General features: G+C 51.4%; 1 protein-coding gene across 8 annotated transcripts; it reads right to left on the reverse strand.

Annotated features, from left to right (window-relative positions):
- Window positions 1-138: 138 nt before the first annotated feature.
- On the reverse strand, window positions 139-15,790 carry BRPF1 (bromodomain and PHD finger containing 1). Of its 8 annotated transcripts, none has more exons than XM_080798256.1 (14): window positions 15,673-15,790; window positions 13,147-13,755; window positions 8,610-9,569; window positions 7,615-7,777; window positions 7,069-7,200; window positions 6,547-6,675; window positions 5,435-5,744; window positions 4,785-5,105; window positions 4,181-4,465; window positions 3,530-3,677; window positions 2,818-2,954; window positions 2,597-2,715; window positions 2,118-2,272; window positions 139-1,005 (listed from the first exon to the last, which is right to left on the reverse strand). In XM_080798256.1, exons 2-14 carry the CDS (start codon window positions 13,743-13,745, stop codon window positions 822-824), a joined length of 3,642 nt encoding a protein of 1,213 aa, XP_080654382.1. In that variant the 5' UTR covers window positions 13,746-13,755; window positions 15,673-15,790; the 3' UTR covers window positions 139-821. The 8 variants fall into 8 exon arrangements, with proteins under 8 accessions (XP_080654382.1, XP_080654381.1, XP_080654380.1 ...); XM_080798255.1 differs by having other exon boundaries at window positions 140-1,005; window positions 4,785-5,108; XM_080798254.1 differs by having other exon boundaries at window positions 140-1,005; window positions 4,785-5,108; window positions 6,529-6,675.
- Window positions 15,791-17,359: the final 1,569 nt, after the last annotated feature.

Raw genomic sequence — 17,359 nt, forward strand, 5'->3', positions numbered from 1 at the left:
ATACTCTCTCTGTTGTTGTCTTACAAATGCAGCAGGCACAGCAACCAGCAACCTCTTGAGCCCAATTATTTACCATCCCTGGGGGACGGAGCTTCTCTTTTTATCCCTCTCCCTGGCAGGAGGTAAGAACCCAAGAATTCCAAACAGACCATTTATTTTCTAAGAATCAATATATTTTCTTCCTTTGAAATAAATACAAACCAGTTTGAAAGGTGGGGGAATCTATGGGAAAAAGGGAGTGGGGACAGGCCCCAGTCTTTTTTAGTACCAAATGACTCTGGCGCGACCCGGAAACGCAGTTACAAATGAGAATAATTTAAATTCTCCGCTAATTACAGTATTTACAACAGCAGGGGAGGGGGTCACCTAGTGCCCCTCTTCCGGGCTGGACAGACATCAATCCCACTGCTAGGCTGGGCAGATGCCCGCTCACCTCACCACCTGCAGGGGGCCTCAGGCCACTAGGCAGTTACAGATTCTCCTGGAATAAGCAGAGCAGGCAGAGGTGGTGGGATGGCCTGTTTTATGCAGTGTCCTAACCTTGGCCCACCATCCTGCACTACAATGCTGTGAGGTCTCTGGAGCTTTCTGGCCAGTGGGACCTCCCCTCTCCTTGCACAGAGCCACCACGGGCCCTTGGAGTGTTCTGTACAGTCCAGCTGCACTCAGGGCGGGAGGGACCTCCCCCACCCAGCTTCCCCTGAGACTGGCCCCAAGACCAGGAATGAGTCAGTGCAGAGGCCGGTGCCACTCCAGGACAGTGAGCAAAGGGGGAGGAGAGAGGTGGCAGGGCACTGTAGGTTGGGCTGTGCTGGGCATTATCAGTCACTATCACTGGTCTCACTGCTCTGCTCGCCCTGCACCTTGCTGCGGTGCTGCAGAGCCCTGTGGTAGGCAATCTGCACTGACTTGCGGATGTTGGATTTGCGGCCCTCCAGCATCTTTTCCTTGTCGAGGTCTTGGTTCACGCCCAGAGGAACCAGCTTAGTTCTTGGCAGCCACTGCCTGTAGGACAAGGTGAGGGTCACATAAGTCATCTCTGGGAAAGCAACAAGCAGCAGCCTTCATCACACACTCATTCAAAAACACCTCTTGAGGGGCGCCTGGGTGGCTCAGTGGGTTAAAGCCTCTGCCTTCGGCTCAGGTCGTGATCCCAGGGTCCTGGGATCGAGCCCCACATTGGGCTCTCTGCTCTGTGGGGAGCCTGCTTCCTCCTCTCTCTCTCTGCCTGTCTCTCTGCCTACTTGTGATCTCTGTCTGTCAAATAAATAAATAAAATCTTTAAAAAAAAAAAAAGCCTCTGCCTTCGGCTCAGGTCATGATCTCAGGGGCCTAAGATCGAGCCCCACATCAGGCTCTCTGCTCAGTGGGGAGCCTGCTTCCCTTCCTCTCTCTCTGCCTGCCTCTCTGCCTACTTGTGATCTCTAACTGTCAAATAAGTAAATAAAATCTTTAAAAAAAAAAAAACAAAAAAACCCCACCTCTTGAGTGCCCACTCTGAGCCAGGCTCTGGTGGGCAATGGGGTTACTGAGACTAAGAGAAATAATCCCTGCCCTCAAGGAATGGCTCATAATCTCATAATCTAGTGATGAAAAGAGTCCAGTCAAAAGACCTACTACAGGGTAACCACAGGGTATTTCTGAGTGCAAAACAGGCAGAGCCATAACCTAACCTGAAATAGGTACCCTGTCCCATAGGCTCCTGGCAGACTTGACTGACATTAAATATCCTCTGCAGACAATGCACAAAAACATATTACCCACATGTGACAGAACAGAGACTCAGGCGTGAACATTCATGCCTGTTTTATCTCCATCTTGTCACCATGAAGGCAGAGGTGGGAAAACGAAGTCTAGAAGCCACCTAAATCTGGGTGGGGAGCACACTTGTCACAGTCACTAATGGCCCTTTGATGTCTAGCTACAGCTGACTGTCAGCCTCTGCCCACTCAGACTCATGGTCAACACAACCCTTCTGCTCAAAGATCTAAGTCCCTCCCCCTCTGATTTGTGATAGCCCAGTCTGTCTGTTGCTGGAATTTCCTGGCAGCCTGCCCCTATACCCAGGGTTGCATCTGTGGCTGTGAGTCACACCAGATGCTTCCCTCCTCCCTTACCAGGTTCGCTTGTTGTCAAAGAAGAGGACGAGGTAGAGATGCTCTCGGGCTTCCTGGGTCATCTGCTCCCCAAGTTTCAGCACCTCCAGTGGGGGCACAGGGATGGGAACCCCATGGTGGAACATACCTTCCCGGGGCATCTTTGGATCAATTATCTGAGGGTGTAATAAGACCTTTGTTTGGTTCAGTCCCCTTCTTCTGCACAGCTTACACTACCTAAGAATTGGGAGCTATCTCTAAAGTGGGGACAGAGAAAGGTTATTATGCCACAAGGCTGCAATGCTGACCCTTGGCTGCTTCTAATGATGAACTATTTGAGACCCCAGGGTGCAATGGGAAGGAAAAAGGAGACATGGAACAACTAACCAGGAACCTCTTAAGTGTCTATCTGCCAAAGACCCTTGTTCTCTGCAGTACAAACTGTGTCTGCCAGCTGGTATTGGGAGACAAGGGGTATGATAAGAAAAGGGGAAGCCTACCAGAGCTGGGTATGATGGATACCCTCGGCATTTGGCCCACACCAGGTCCAGAGCATCCAGGGGTGAGTCCTCATCCTCTGACAGCCAGCCAGCTCCCCGTCCCAGACTCTTCCTTACCACTTCACAGGAATGGGAGAGAGGAGGCGGATCAGCAGCCAGGGGGCTGGCAAGGCCCTGACACTGGGCCCCCGGCATCCCTGGCCTTGGGTGAGGGTACTTACTGCTGTGGCCCACGCCGCGGCCAGTGCCCACGGAGTAGGCCTCATTCTCGGTGCCTGAGGTATCTTCACTGCTATCTTCTGGGAATGTGCCCCGAGAGAAGGAGGGCTTGCCCCGGCCTTGTTTTGAGGGTGTTGTGCTATGGATAAGACAGTAAGAACTCAGTTTAAAGGAGGGGAAGAATGGATAATGGCATGGTAGACGTCCTCTCTTTAAACTGGGCCCCAGGGTCTAAGAATTATTGAAAGCTGAGGTCACTTGAAAAATTTCAAACCCAAATGCCTTCAGGGGGTTGGCAGTGACATAACGGACGTGGGCTGGATTTAGCAGTGGTAGTGATGAATACACCCCATCTAAAGGCAGCACTGGCTAGATTTACCAGATCTGATTTTTAAAAAGGATACAGACACTAGGAATTTTACGTGGTAGTACTAGATTCATTTTTTTAAAAAACACCACGCTGGTCAAACAAAATATGTACACAGGCCAAATCCAGGCCCCGAGGCATCAGTTTATACTCTGCTCTATGTCAGCTTAACCCAGGATGGTTCCCACTATTCCATTATGGTGACATTCTTATATATGCCATTTATTTTGCAGAGAACCTTGGGTCTGAGCCATCTTAATCTAAGCTGAGGTGGCTGCCACCCCACTTCCCATAGGGAAACCTGGAAGGAGATCCTGGAGACAGGCCTTGATCTGGAGGGCTGGTACCTGGTTCGGTCGGAGGCAGCGCTGCTGCTGCTACTGCTGCTGGACTCAGAGTCAGAGCTGCTCCGGGGAAGGCTGCAGTCATTACGATATACCAAGAAACTCTTCTTCACTGGCTGATTTCCACCGCTGAAGCCATTGGCTGGTAAGTCTTAGTGGGCGGGAGGGGGAGGAGGGAAGGAATCAGTCAGGAAGATGTAGATCAGAGATGGCATGGGGGGTAAGGGGGACTAGGAGCTTAGCTTTCCCTTCTGTGCTGGAATATTCCTTCAACTATGGTCAACAGAGCCAGCTCTGGGCAGTGTCTGCCACAGTTGGCCATAGTCCTGCCCCACCCCTTGTACTTCCCTTGGCAGTTACTGGCCTTAAGACACAAATGGCTTAAAGGGCAGGAAATCCCCAAGGAGGGTAAGAAGAGAAAAGGTGAAGTGATATAATGGAGGGGATCCTGGATAGGAATCTAGCTGGGTCAGTGTTTCTGGACTTCAGTTTCCCCATCTGTAAAATGAGGGGACTGAATTAAAGGATCCCTAAGGGCCCTTCCAGCTCTGATATATTTTGGGCAAATGAAGGGATAGGTGAGAGTTATGTTGGGGACAATGGCAGCTTAGCTCACTCTCTTGGGGCGGGGGGCTGGGTGATGGTGAGGCTCACCCATTGGGGGGTCTTCTGTGGATTTATCACTGTCGCTGTCTGAGCTCGAACTGGGCCGGGGGCTCCTACCCCGCTTGCGCTGACGTAAGGAGCCCATGATGGGGAGCTGGGGGGGCCCCACAGGACTGCCTCCGTGGCTGGGGGTCATCTGGCTCTCCCGGTTTTTGGGGGGCCGGCCCGGCCTCTTGGGCGGTCCAGCTGTCTTCGGGTTCTTTTTGGAGAACAGAACTGAGGTTCTCCTGCCCACCTCATGTGCGGGGGTTGAGGACATGTTGGGACCCAGGCCTGGAGCAGAGAAAGAGAGAAGGAGAGTTGGTGAGGGGCCTGATGTGGGAAGGGTAGATGCCCAGGGTATGCCCTGGGTCTGTAGGACCATTACTCCAGCTAGAGTTGGGAGATGATCTAGCGGGTATGGAATTGGGAACATCGTCTCTTATACAAATAGCCAGAGAGGCAGCTGAGAGGCCCCTGAATGGGGAATGAGGGAGAAAGTACAGCTAGCTGTGTAGGAGAAACCTCTGCCTGGGGAATGGCAGGGGCTGAGTGTGTGCTGCAGAGTCAAGTCTGGCTTGCTTTGGAGTCCACCTTGCTAGGGGGTTCAGACCTTTGCTTGTCTCCTGGCTGCTGCTCTCCTCAGCGGCACTGTCTGTCTGCCCATCCTTGTCACAGGCTGCCGGGTGAGGTGTCAGGCTGCCCCGGCTCGTGGGGCCGTGCCGCTCAGGCCCATCCCTTCCAGTTTCCCGCTGGTGGGCAAGCTTTCGCCGCAGTGCTGTCATCTCTTTCTTGATCATCTTTGCACGCCGTGAACGGCCCACACTCTGCTTGCTGGCATTCACCTCATCCAGCCGCTCCAGCAACAGCTTTAGCTGCTCTTCTACTGGCAGGTGCTTCTGGTTCTCCAGCAGGACCAGCCGCTCTTCCTCTGCTGCTAGGAATGGACATGGGGGTTGGGGAAAGGTCAGACTCAGTGCAACCCTCTGGGCCCCCTGAACCTGGGAGGCAGCAAGAAACCACTCTTTTCCCCTTGGCTTCTCACCAGGAACAGCTGTATAACAGCAGCACCAAGATGTGGGATGGCAGGCACTGCTATCCATTCACCCAGTCTGGCTTCTTGGGGAGCATTCCTGGGGATAGCTTGCCACTGCTCAGCCTAGCTACTTCCTGCCTACACTGCCTGTTCCCGGTAGGGGACTTCTGGAAAGCTGTTCACCCCTGGCATTGGCCTCTATGTGTGTAGCATGACTTATCACCCACCATCTTCAGTGTGTTGTGAGGCTTCATCTCCAGCCAGGTTGTGGGGGATATGCATGCCCGTCTCAAAGTCAATGCCCATTTTTTCTGCCTGGCGCCGGGCCTGGCGGAGCACAGCGCCACCCTGTTCGCGGAGCCGCACTGCTGCCCGGTAGAAGATGGTATCCTTGGCGTTATACTTGAGGCAGTTGCTGACGATAAGGTTGAAGTCCTCCTCAAAATCATCAAAGTTCAGGTAGCGGTAAGCCTCCAAGTTCTGCTTCATGGTGAAAAAGTCCATGGGCTTTTTGATGTGATCTAGGTAGTCAGGTACCTGGGAGAGTAGGGTAGGTGCGGCTAAGTGGAAATATGCTCCTCATTCCCCCTGAACCCTTGCTCCTAACACCCCCACCCCCTGAAATGCATCCAGCAATCTCCTCCCACCACAGTTAGAGGCAGGCATATAACACAGGGGAAAAGAAAGCTGGATTCTAGTCTTGACTTTACCAGTCACAAGCTGTGTGACCATGGCAAGTCTCTTAACCTCTGTGGGCCTTCTCTTCCTCGCCTGGAAAATGGTGATGAAATTACAGTCAAATTTACTTCCTACAGCCATCTGAGGCTTCAGTAAGAAAATGGCTATGGCAATCCTCTGGAAATAACACCATCTTGCATTCCTATAGTTCTTTTTACCTATCATTAAGACTTATAAGGAGGCTACTGCCTCAGGCCTCTCATTTTATACCTTTTAGAGAGAAGAGTCTGCCAGTCAGGACCTAGGGCTTCAGAGCTGGTTCTTTAGGTGCTGAGCCTTCTAAAGTCTCTGTTCTAGGGTTCAGCATCCCGAAAGTGTCTTCCTGCCCTGGGATTATTCATTTGGCAGACTCAGTCCCTGCCTCTGGGGAAGGAGCGCAGATTGCACTCCTTCTGGGCCCTTGGGGTATGACAGGGACAAGACAGAGTCCAGGTGATGCATGTGGCTCCAGTTCATCCTGGAGCCCCAGAGCCACCAGCCCCTCTCTTCATGGTCCCCTCCTAGTCCCTGGCCCAGACCTGCAGCAGGGGTCCAACTGGGAGAGGAACAGAAAGAAGGTGGAGTGAGGGGAAGGGATTCTTACTTCGTCCAATTCGGTTACCTCAGACAGAGGGACCGGCTCGCTGAAGATGTTGCCTGTGTCCTTTTCTTGGAGCTGCTCCAAAGTTTTGCGAAGAAGGATGAGGAAAGGGGTCAGCTGCATCTCCATGGCGATCTGCTGGACCTTGATCTGACACACATAAAGGCCCAATCAGCCAGGCCCGTGCCAGTCCCTTGGCAGAGGTCTGAGGGGATGGTAGCAGCTGGTTTGGGACATTGCCTTCCTTCTCCAGCCGACAGCGGGGTGTACTCACTCAAGTCAGCTTATAAAAAGGCCCATCTATTCTGGCTGGCCTTTCCTTTCCTTGAACTTCCAGTGCCAGCTACCTATATCACACAATCTAGGGTCCCTTTCATACTCTTCTGTGACATTCTGTTTGTAGTGAGCTAGAGAACATACTGGGAGCCAGGAAACCTGACTCCAGCATCAGCCCTGTTACTTCCTGGCCAGGGGATACATGCTCTTCCTCGTCCCAGGACTGTTTTCTCTTATGTAAGATAGAGTTGGCCCAGGAGCACTCACCGTCTCCCTTTTGAGTTTCTCCCGCTTGCGGATAAGCTCCACCAACAACCGAGCTCGCTCCAGGTCATGCCGGAGTCGCTGCCAAGACTTGAGCTGTTCTTTGAGGGCCCAGTTCTTATCCTCAGAATCTCTCTGTAGAGGCAAAAAGGGGATCAGGAGATGATGAGGGAGCCAGAAGAAAGGCCAAAAGAGGAGAGCCCAGGAAGCCTGGGTCAAGGGTAGTCAAAGCTTAAAGAGGGAGCACAGTCATTTATTGGCAGGCTTGCTAGCTAAAGTGGGAGTTCCTCAACATATGTGCCCCCAGGCCTGGCACAGAATCAATGCTTGGTATATGCTTGTTGAGTGAATGGATGAATGAACACACAGGAACAGTGCCCTTCTTGTGAGCAGATAATCTATAAGGATTTCATCCTGAGCCTGGTTTGAGGGCTAGCTTAAAGGAGGAAATAGCCTAAGTCCTCGGACACTGAAAGCAATAGTCACAAATCTCAGTCCTTGTGTTCCTGGCCCATGTTCCCAGAGCCCACAGGGAATCTGATACAGTACCCCGACTTGGTCACAATTCCTCTGAGACTGCAGGTGTGTCTGTAGACGACGTAGCAGTGGGACTCCATTTCGGGACTGCCGTTTCAGCGTCCAGTAGCTGTGTAACCTCTGCATAAACTGGCTCTTCCTTTGGATGGTCAGGCGGTTGGTGATTTTACTGAGCCTGGAAAGCGGGGAATAAAGGGAAAAACCCACTGAGCCATGCTTTTCTTAAGCAGAACAGGGGTCTCTGGCTAGTGAAAATTCCTGAATGGGGCTGAATGGGAAGTAAGTCTATCGTCAAAAAGGCCTGTGACACTTGGCTTAATGCAAAAAGAGCAAATGGTACCAGACAGGAAGCCAAGCTCCCAGCATGAAGCCAGATCCCAGCTCTGTTCATGAAATTGGGTGGGGGAGGGATATCAGGAAGCTTGGCCCCTACGACTGCTCTTGTCACGGCAGCCTGGAGTATTATTTGACCCTGGAGAACCTGCTCAGATTGAGCCTTGGAAGGTTTTAGGACAAAGTACAATTGTAAAGCAGTAAACTATAGAAAATCAACTAGATAGCACAAGAGAGTTAAAAATAACTAATGATGGTAGCCCTCATCTGGAGTCATTAGGGGCAGCGACCACTTTGCAACTTCTTAAGCATTTCCTTCCCCATTTTTCGTTCCTTTTCTCCCTTCCGGGTCAGACCATTTCTGCTACTATGGCTGGTTGCTACTCCATCTTCTTTCTTCCTAACTTAAACCAAATCATCAAAATGAAGGGCAGCTGAAAACACTTACTGGATCTACCAGATGAAAGTTGACATTTCTGGCTCCTAATGTAAAAGTCAGGTGACGTGCTAGCGCTAACTTCTTTTGGAATCTGGTGTGATTTTTGTTTTTTGTTTTTTTAACATCTTTATAGCTCCTGTTAAGATAACCGAACCCTGTCACTCCACTCAGGACTATCCACCTTTATGTGGGCTTCTTCTTCCCCTACCAGCCTATCCATCCACTCCCCACATACCTGTGTGGTGGGATGCAAGGCACTGACACCACAGGTGCTGCTGCCCGCTTCTCTGCCAGGATCTTCCGTGCCTTCTTCATCTTGATCCGTGACTTGGCCTTGGCCTTCTTGACCTTCTCTGAGCTCCAACTCTTTCCCTCATCCTCCTCCTCATCCTCATCCTCCTCACCCTCACTGTGGGACAGGGCAGGCAGGCGGCGTGCTGAACCCGGGGGTGTGTGGATGTCACAGTAGGCTGTCTTGCGGACGCTGAAAGAGGTGCCGTTGGCACCCGTCTCACGCACAGGCTCCATCTTCATGTAAAGGCCAGCCTGCTGGGCACATGTCACGTGGAAGGCTGTGTAGCAGTTGGCCTTATGGCACTGGATGCAGGCCCCTGAGCCCCGCTGTTTACAAATATAACAGGTCAGCTTCCAGCGAGCTGGCGGGATGTGCTCAATGCTGTCGATAGGCTCCAGGAAGACTGTGTTGGCGAAGCAGACTTCAGGGATCCACAGGGCACACACCACATGGGCCCAGCGCCCGTCATCTGTCTGCTTGAAGGCACCACCCTTGTTGGGGCACAGGGCACAGTCCACAGCACGGGAGGGTGACTGGAGGCAACGGCGGCATAGCCACTGGCCCTCAGGGATGTAGGGCACACCATAGCACTCTTGGTGCACAGCCAGGTTGCACATGTCACAGAACAGGATGACATTGCTGTTCTGGCACTCACCATCATTGCAGATACAGCACACGGCATCCTCATCCACTAGTGCATTGGGGTCACCTTTATTGTGGCTTTCAAAGTAGGACTCCTTCTCCAGCCGATCCATTAAGTACTCAAAGATTTCCTGTGGGATGGGACTCACACCCTCTGTCTTCCGCCGCTCGTTCATGATATCCAACCAGATGTAGTCCTCCTCATCCATGTCATACTCTACTTCCTCATCCAGCTCCTCTGCCGACTTCTCAATGTACCTGCAGTGCACATAGGCAGCTCAGCATTATATGCTTGAGCTTTCATTCCTTTGAAGACAATGGGCTACAATTGCTGGATACTTACTCAATGCCAGGCATGTGCCTTTACTTATTACTGCCTCATTCCACTGTCATCTTAACCCCAGGTTTTATAATTATTCTGGTTTTGCATAAAAGGAAACCTAAGGTTTAGGGAGTTAGGAAGCTTGTGTACTAGCTACTACACCACCTCCTCTGATGTGCACAAGCTCAATCAAACTCCTGAAGGGAGGAGTGTGGGGCAGCTAGGACCTATTGGATTGGTCTGGATGATGGTGCAAAGAACCTGAAGGAAGGTCCTCGTGTGTCACTTGCAAATTATATATCATTTTTAGCACCAGCTGGCAGTGTCCTGAATCAAGCTGCCATGGGCCTTCTGTCAGCTGGTGCAGCTCAGGACTCCCTCAGACTCTAGGTACTATGTTTGTTCTCTGGATAGCCTTGGAAGATAACAGAACTACTAAGATTTACTGAGCATTTACTGTTACACATATATTCTCACCACAGCCATAGTATTAATGTTCTTATTGGCCTTATTTTGTGGATGAGGAAAACAAAGCTTTGAGAAGTTAATTAACTGCCCAACACAAATAGGTCATACAACCAGAAGTGGAAAAGCTACAATTCACACTCTACCCTACAGCACTCATTGGACCGGCAGGACTGGAGCCGAGGGCTGCTCCAGGTTCCTGGCACACAGAGCAGGCTCCCCATGCCCCCTGCTGTGCTTTAGGTTGCCTGGACTCTGGTATTACAAAGCTACAGGGAGCTACAATGGAAAGAATGGGGCTTTAACTTCTGACAAACATGGATCTAAAGCCTGGCTCTACCACTTTGTGATCTTCAAGTCATTACTGCTCTTTCCTGAACTTTAGTATTATTGATGATAAGATGAGGATGCTACCATTTTCTCCCAAAGACACTTATCAGGATTAAATGGAATTTAAAAAATGAATGGGCTAAATGAAGTCGCACAACACAGCAGGCCCTAAATCAATGTTAGTTTCTATCCCTCTCCTCCCCTCTCCCAAAGGGAAGTGGGGTTCTGGATGCTAAGAGCAGGCCAGGTGAGCACAGGCTCTGGAGTCATGCTCTGTACGCCAGTAGGTAAATAAGGTGACCTCCCTGGGTCTCTGTTTCCTCATCTGAAAAGTGGTGATGCTAACTTGAACCCATTTCACACAGCTGTTGTGAGCATTAAATGAGTTAATACAGGTAAAGAACTTAGAACAGTACCTGCCATGATGCAAGTACTCAATAAACATTAGCTTTAGTATTAGCTTTTGTACAGCCCTGACCTATCTTGCTTTGTATTCTAACTATTTATGTGTCTAACTCCTCCACTCTAGGCTAGAGGCAAGGACCATGTCTGATTCACTACACAGAAATAGGCACAGTGTTGTTCATTTCAAAGGCATTTTGGGGGTGGAATGGAGGAGAGAAACTAAAATACTGTGTCTACAGGAAGCAGTTTCCTCCTTAGCCCTTTACTCCTTCCCCAAAGTGACCACAATGTCCTCATCCTTGAAAAAGGGTGTGGCTCATCCAGCCACTTCCAGGCCTTTGCACCTGTTCTCAACCTTTTCTCTGCCACAACACATGTGACATTACGCGATGGTGCATAACACACTCCCACAGTGTACCCAGATTACAGGCTGTGGCACAGATAGATAATGTAGGCTGCATGTCATGTACAATTCCTGGCACACCAGCCTACACTCCACCCGCTTTCCCCCTCAAGAAAGCATATCAGATGCAAGAAAGAGAAAATGGGTGTTTTCAGAGAGATGACCTCAAATCTTCTCAAATTTATATATAAAAAAATATCATTTACAGGGGCACCTGGGTCGCTCAGTGGGTTAAGCCTCTGCCTTCAGCTCAGGTCATGATCTCAGGGTCCTGGGATCAAGCCCTGCTTCGGGCTCTCTGCTCAGCAGGGAGCCTGCTTCCTCCTCTCTCTCTGCCTGCCTCTCTGCTTACTTGTGATCTCTCTCTCTGTCAAATAAATAAATAAAATCTTTAAAAAAAAAATATATATATATATATAATGTACAAAACTTGGACAGTTCTGCTAACAGTAGTAATAAATGACATGGAACATACTCCCCAGATGATGCAGTGTACCTAGCTAAGAACTGCTCCCCTGGAGAACAAATTTGAATGCCAGGAAGAAAGAGTGAAAAAGCAGAGGGAGGAAGAAATGGGGTGGGATGAACTGGTCTGGACTGCCTATCAGAGCAGAGAGTGCTGAAGAGCCCAGGCAGGGGTCTGTGTTTTGGGGGGCGGGCATAGCAGTGAGTGTTAACATAAAAGAGAAGCAGTAGAAAGCCAGAAGGGGGTGGAGCTGGGCTGGACAGTTAAAATAAAAGAAGAGAGGAAGAGGAGACTGACTAACATGTGAACAGGGGTGAGAGCAAAGTGTCTCACTAGGCCAAATCACTTGAGTTCCCACAGGCTTAATTTTTTTTTTTTTTAGATATATATTTTTTCCCCCCACAGACTTGATTTTAAAGAACCGAGTATACCATCACATGATTGCATTTTTTGTAAAAACTACCTTTTATATAAAAACATTTATAAGTCCTTTTCAGAGATCAGGCCTTCTGATTAGCAGACACTGAACATTGTTCCTTAATTTTTCCAAATGCTCTCTTTACCTTGAATGCCAAGACTCAGAAGTTTTACATTTTGTTTTTGTACCATCCTTCAGCTAAGGTTTCTGTGTAGCTTCACCACCACACTGCCCCCATCCCTTCATTTTTTACCTTGTGTTAAAGGAATTTAGCTTTATGCCTGTGACTTTGTTAGGAGCCACCGTGACTAATTTTAGAAGGACATGAGATGCCAAGAAACAACTAAATGAAATAAATAAAAGGGCCAACAGAAGAGTACAAAACATAGGTGATGAAAATATTGCTTATACATGCCAAAGGATGGGTGACAGTAACAGAATAATGGGAAAATTACCTCTGCAGATTTACCAATTGCTTTCAGGACCTTATAAAATCTGTGTGCCTAGTCTTCTTCCTCTAGGCTGACAAAGGAATATAATACATGCTCTGCAGATCAGGTCATTAGAACGCCAGAAGCTTTTCTCAAGGCTACACAGTGATGGAAGGGAGGCTCAGCAACCAGACACATGATGTTTTGATACAGTGCAAACAGTATAGCTTTGGAGTCAGAGTAACCTGGATTTGAATCCCAGTTCAAATCCACTAAGATGTGACTTTGGGTCCCCTTTCTGGACTGTGGGCTCCTCATCTGCGAAATGAGAACAATACCTGCCCGAGAGAATTGTGAGAATAAAATGGAAGGGACTGGCTGTAAAGTACCCAGTGCAGGGCCTGGCATGTGGCAGTATATAGTAAGTGCCACCATCATTAGCTGGGGGCACTGTTCTTCTTACTGCCTGGGCAGGACCAGTGTACTTCTGCTACACTTTATCTCTGCCACTCTCCTCTCTGGTGCCTATTACCTCTCCAGCTCCTGAGCCCTGCTTGAGCAGTTTTCCAGAATGGGCAGGTAGAGGTGGCCTTACCGGTAATAGGAAGTTGGCCGGGGCGGGGCATCCGGGGTGTCCTGCTCCAACTCCCGGTATACCACCTCTGGCAGCTTGGGAGTGGTGCTCACAGAAGCATTATGGTGATGGTGATGGTTGGAGTCCTTGCGCTTCTCCTTGTTCTTATGCTTGCCTGACTTGGGAGTAGCAGCTGGTGTCTCGGTGTTCTCCTTGTTGCTGCCATTCTCAGGAGCCTCCTCAGGGGCCTCCTCATCCTCTGACACCACATCCAGGTTGTCAAAAATGCTAATGCGGTGGACACGGCCATGCAGGTCCACCTCCACCATGCGCTGGGCCTGTGCGTAGCTCATCACCTCACGGCCCGGTGACTGGGATACCTCTGAGGGGCTGGGTGACTGCTTGTTGGCTGGGCGCGATTGGCGCCCCTTCTTCTTGTGCTTGCGGAGTGGAGTCTGCTGCGGGGGCGGTGGGTTGTCGTGGTCATAGTGATATAGGTGGTACTCGATACCACTGTAACTCTTATAGACCTTGCGGCAGGTCTCCACGGGGCACTCATACGGTGGCTTAGTTGCCCGCAAGTTGTGGCAGAAAGTCTTCACATCAAAGTCCACCCCCATGCTGTCACATCTAGAATGTACAGATCAGTTAGCATAGGCCTGAGGACAAGCTCCTGGCCATCCACTCTATTCTCTCCAGCCCTCCTTCTCCTCAAGGGGCCTGGCCAGCTCACCTCTACAGTGACTTCAAATACCATCACCTCTACACCATGGCCACAGTCTGGGCCTCATCACCTCCTGCCTGATTATCCTGCTCTATATTGCGACTCTTCTAGCCTAATCTCACATCATGTGGCCAGAGTAGGAACAATCACATCTGTCTTTTGCTTAAAAAGTTCCTGATGCGCCCCACTTATTTCAGGATAATATCCAAATTCCCTATGATGACATTCAAGGTACTCCTTTCATTTTCTGGCCCTAGTCCTCCTTTCCAGACTCTTCTCACTAGTTACAGCTGTGCTTCTGTATACCCAGGGCAACTTGCCATTCCCTGAATGTTACAACCTCTCATTCCTGCAAGGTGATCTCTATCTGAAATGGCTTCCATCCTGACTGGTGAGCTCCTACTCATTCTTCAAAACCCAACTCAAATACCACTTCTTGTTATGATCTGTCTTTCCCATGGGGAGCTATATTTCTACAGCATTCCATTCTCATCATTCCATCATAGTGGCATGGCACTTACCACACTGGAAGTTCTTTGTTTCCTCCCACTAGACTGGGTGCTATGCGGTACAGACATCAGAGCTGCCCACCTCTAAATATCCCCAGTACCTGGCATGTAGTGGACACTCAGTTTTTGGCATATGAATGAAGAACTTGTTGAATAAATAGCTAAATGAGGGGATCATCAGATTTGGAGCTGACAGATGGATGAAGGCTAGTGTTAACTCATATAGAAGCTTGCTTGAATGGGCAGCCCACAATTTAATCCTGGGCACCAGCAGAAATCATTGCATTACAGAAACAAGTAGTTCATTTCTGAGGTCTTTAAGGGAAGGCTATGCCCTGGCCCTGGCTCTGGGAGAGGTACCAGACCCTGACCCTGGGAATGATACCAGGTACTAAGGGTACAAATAGGAACATGACAATCCAGGAACACTCAGCTCCATGATGGTCCTCAGGGCCTTCCCTTCCTCCTCTCCAGTGTTCCCGGGTGAGTAGTGACAGCAGATGGCACCAGCCCCCAGGAAGCCCAGCTTGGTCAGAGACTGCCCCAGTTTCTCCAGGCCCAGTCGAGTTCAACAATTCAGCTAGGGTATTGGCACCATTCCAGGCAAAGCCACCCTGAGCTACCAGACAAACAGTGACCCCTCTTGGCCTCTCTCTGGCTACTTAGCCAAGCCAAAGTGGGCTGCTCCAGCCTCAGTCAAAGCCCCTGACTTCTGCACTGGTAAAACTACTCCAACTTTTACTTCCTTTACCTACAGCTGTGTCTTTAAACACAAACCAATCAGAGGAACAGGCAAGCTCTTCCTTTTCAATGATGGGTCCCTGGTGTATGCCGCTGCTCTGTCGCCCTGGCTCGCAAAGTAGCACAGAGCCCCGCGCAGATGTCCCGCTGGGACTGAGCGCCAGAGACACACGGGTGGAGACAAGAACTTAGACTGGAAGCCCGTGAGGAAGCCCCAGGGCCCACAGGGGTATGGCGGCAGAGCTCAGGGGGCTGGAGGAAGTAGAGGGCGGGGGCTGGAGCGATCAGGCCCGGCCCAGGCGGTGCCCGCAGCCCTCTCCCGGATGCGGCGACGTTTCCCTTTTGTCGAAGTGTAACATGTTAAACAAGGCTCCCCTCCTGCTATTGGCCCAGGCAACCGTGGAGGATACTCTGTTGCCCTGGGACGCGGGCTGGGAGCTAATGCACTGTCAGTTCTCCCGGCTGGAGTAGCCCAAGGGGCAGCCGGGCCAGGCAGCTCAGTGCACGCCCCACGAAAGTAGTCTAGTCCTCTCTCGCTGGCCACTCCCGCCCTGGTCCCAGGCCCGCACTTACCGGCCACCTCGAGTCCGGGCTCATCGCCGGGGGCGCCCGCCGGGGCTCCGACCCCGCTTGGGGAGGCCGGCGGGGAAAGACGGGCCGGGGAGAGAGAGCCCCAACTCCGGAGCCCGCAGAACTCGCCACCCTGGCCCCCTGCCGCCCCACGCTCTGGCCCCGGCTCCCCGGGATTCCCGCGCTGACCCCCGCCGCTCCCGGTGCCGCCGGCGCCCTGGTGTCTCAACTCTGTCGGCCGCCGCCCGTTTCGAAGGCCACTAGGTTGTCCAGCCTCGGGACCCGACACCGCCGAAACAATGGAGCCTCCCGGAGGCAGCGCGGGGACGGCGGCGGCGGAGACCGTGGCGGCAAAGGCAGTGGCAGCGGCGGCGGCGGCAGCGGCGGCGACGGCGTCTGCGCAGGGTAAACTTGGCGCCTCGGCGCTGTCAAGCTGCACTTTCGCCACGGATCCCCGCCCGTCTGCTGAGTCTCGAGAGGCCATTCTCTGAGACTCAGAAGAGGCCCTGGACACCCCACATGGCTTCTCTAGCACCTCCATCTTAGAGTTGAGTTTCGGTAGACGGAAGACGCGATATTCGGGATCCGGAGTTGTCGGGCCGTTTGTGGCGAATCTGCGGACACGGACGGTGAGCGCGGGGCTGGGCTTGAGGAGCCCGCCCTTCTCCCTTCCCCCTCTGCCTCCTCCCTCCCTCCTGCTGGCGCCGCGGCTGCAGTAGGGACCTGGCCTTGGTCTCCGAGAAAGGCGGCGAGGCGGGGCTGGAGCCACGGGGCGGGGCCGGGGGCAGGGCCGGGAGCAAGAGGGACGCAGGCTAGAGCCTGAGGAAGGGCTTGGAGTTATGGGTAGGGGTGGGGCGGGTCTAGCCGAGAATAAACCAGTCCATGGGGCGGAGTTTGCGGGGGAATGGGCGGGGACATTTGTAAAGCGGGCCCGAGTAAGGAGAAGAGAGGATGAACAGGGGTGAAAGGGTGGGCCTAAACAGAAGAGTGGGCCTCAGGAAAGAAAAGGAGGGGCTTTAGTTGGGCCTGGAAGGCATTGGGCTGGGGAGAAAGGACAGAGCAGGGAAAAACGACGCGAGACTGAAGTGAAAGGGCGGGGCGTGGAAAAGGTAAAGGGGCGGGGCTGAAAGGAAAGGGTGGGACCAGGTTAAGTATAACGGGAGTGGCTGAAAGAAAGGGTAGGAGCTTGGGAAAGGCAAAGGAGCAGACTGAAGGAAAGGTATGGATCTGAAGGAAGGGACCGAATTTGGGGAGGTGTAAAAGGCTGATGAAAACACCTGTGCACGGTAAAATGGGATTCAGATGCTGGGAACCCTGTAGGGTTGGCGGGGAAATGCTCATGGCTGTGGGTGGAAAGTTGGAAGACTCAATATAGATTATTGGTTTTAATGTGACTGGGCCACTTGGTAGCTATGTGAACAAGTAGCAAGTTGTAAGATTCTTCCTACGTTAAATTCCATGTTTATAAAAGAGAGCTCAAAAACTATTGTCAATTCTTGGGGGTTTTGGTGAACTTGTGTCCTGGGAAGAGTCCACTTGTTAAGCAATGCTTGTTGTTGAGCCTCTTCAGTTTTGCCATCCAAAGAAGAGCGTGAAAGCGTCTTCCAGGGTTCTGGGGCAAAGCTCAAAGTAAGTGGAAGCTTCTACTATATCTTAATGCAAACCTTGCATTCGACCTACTATAATGTAT

The sequence above is a fragment of the Martes martes genome, assembly GCF_963455335.1.
Source record: "Martes martes genome assembly, chromosome: 1".
NCBI lineage: Eukaryota > Metazoa > Chordata > Mammalia > Carnivora > Mustelidae > Martes > Martes martes.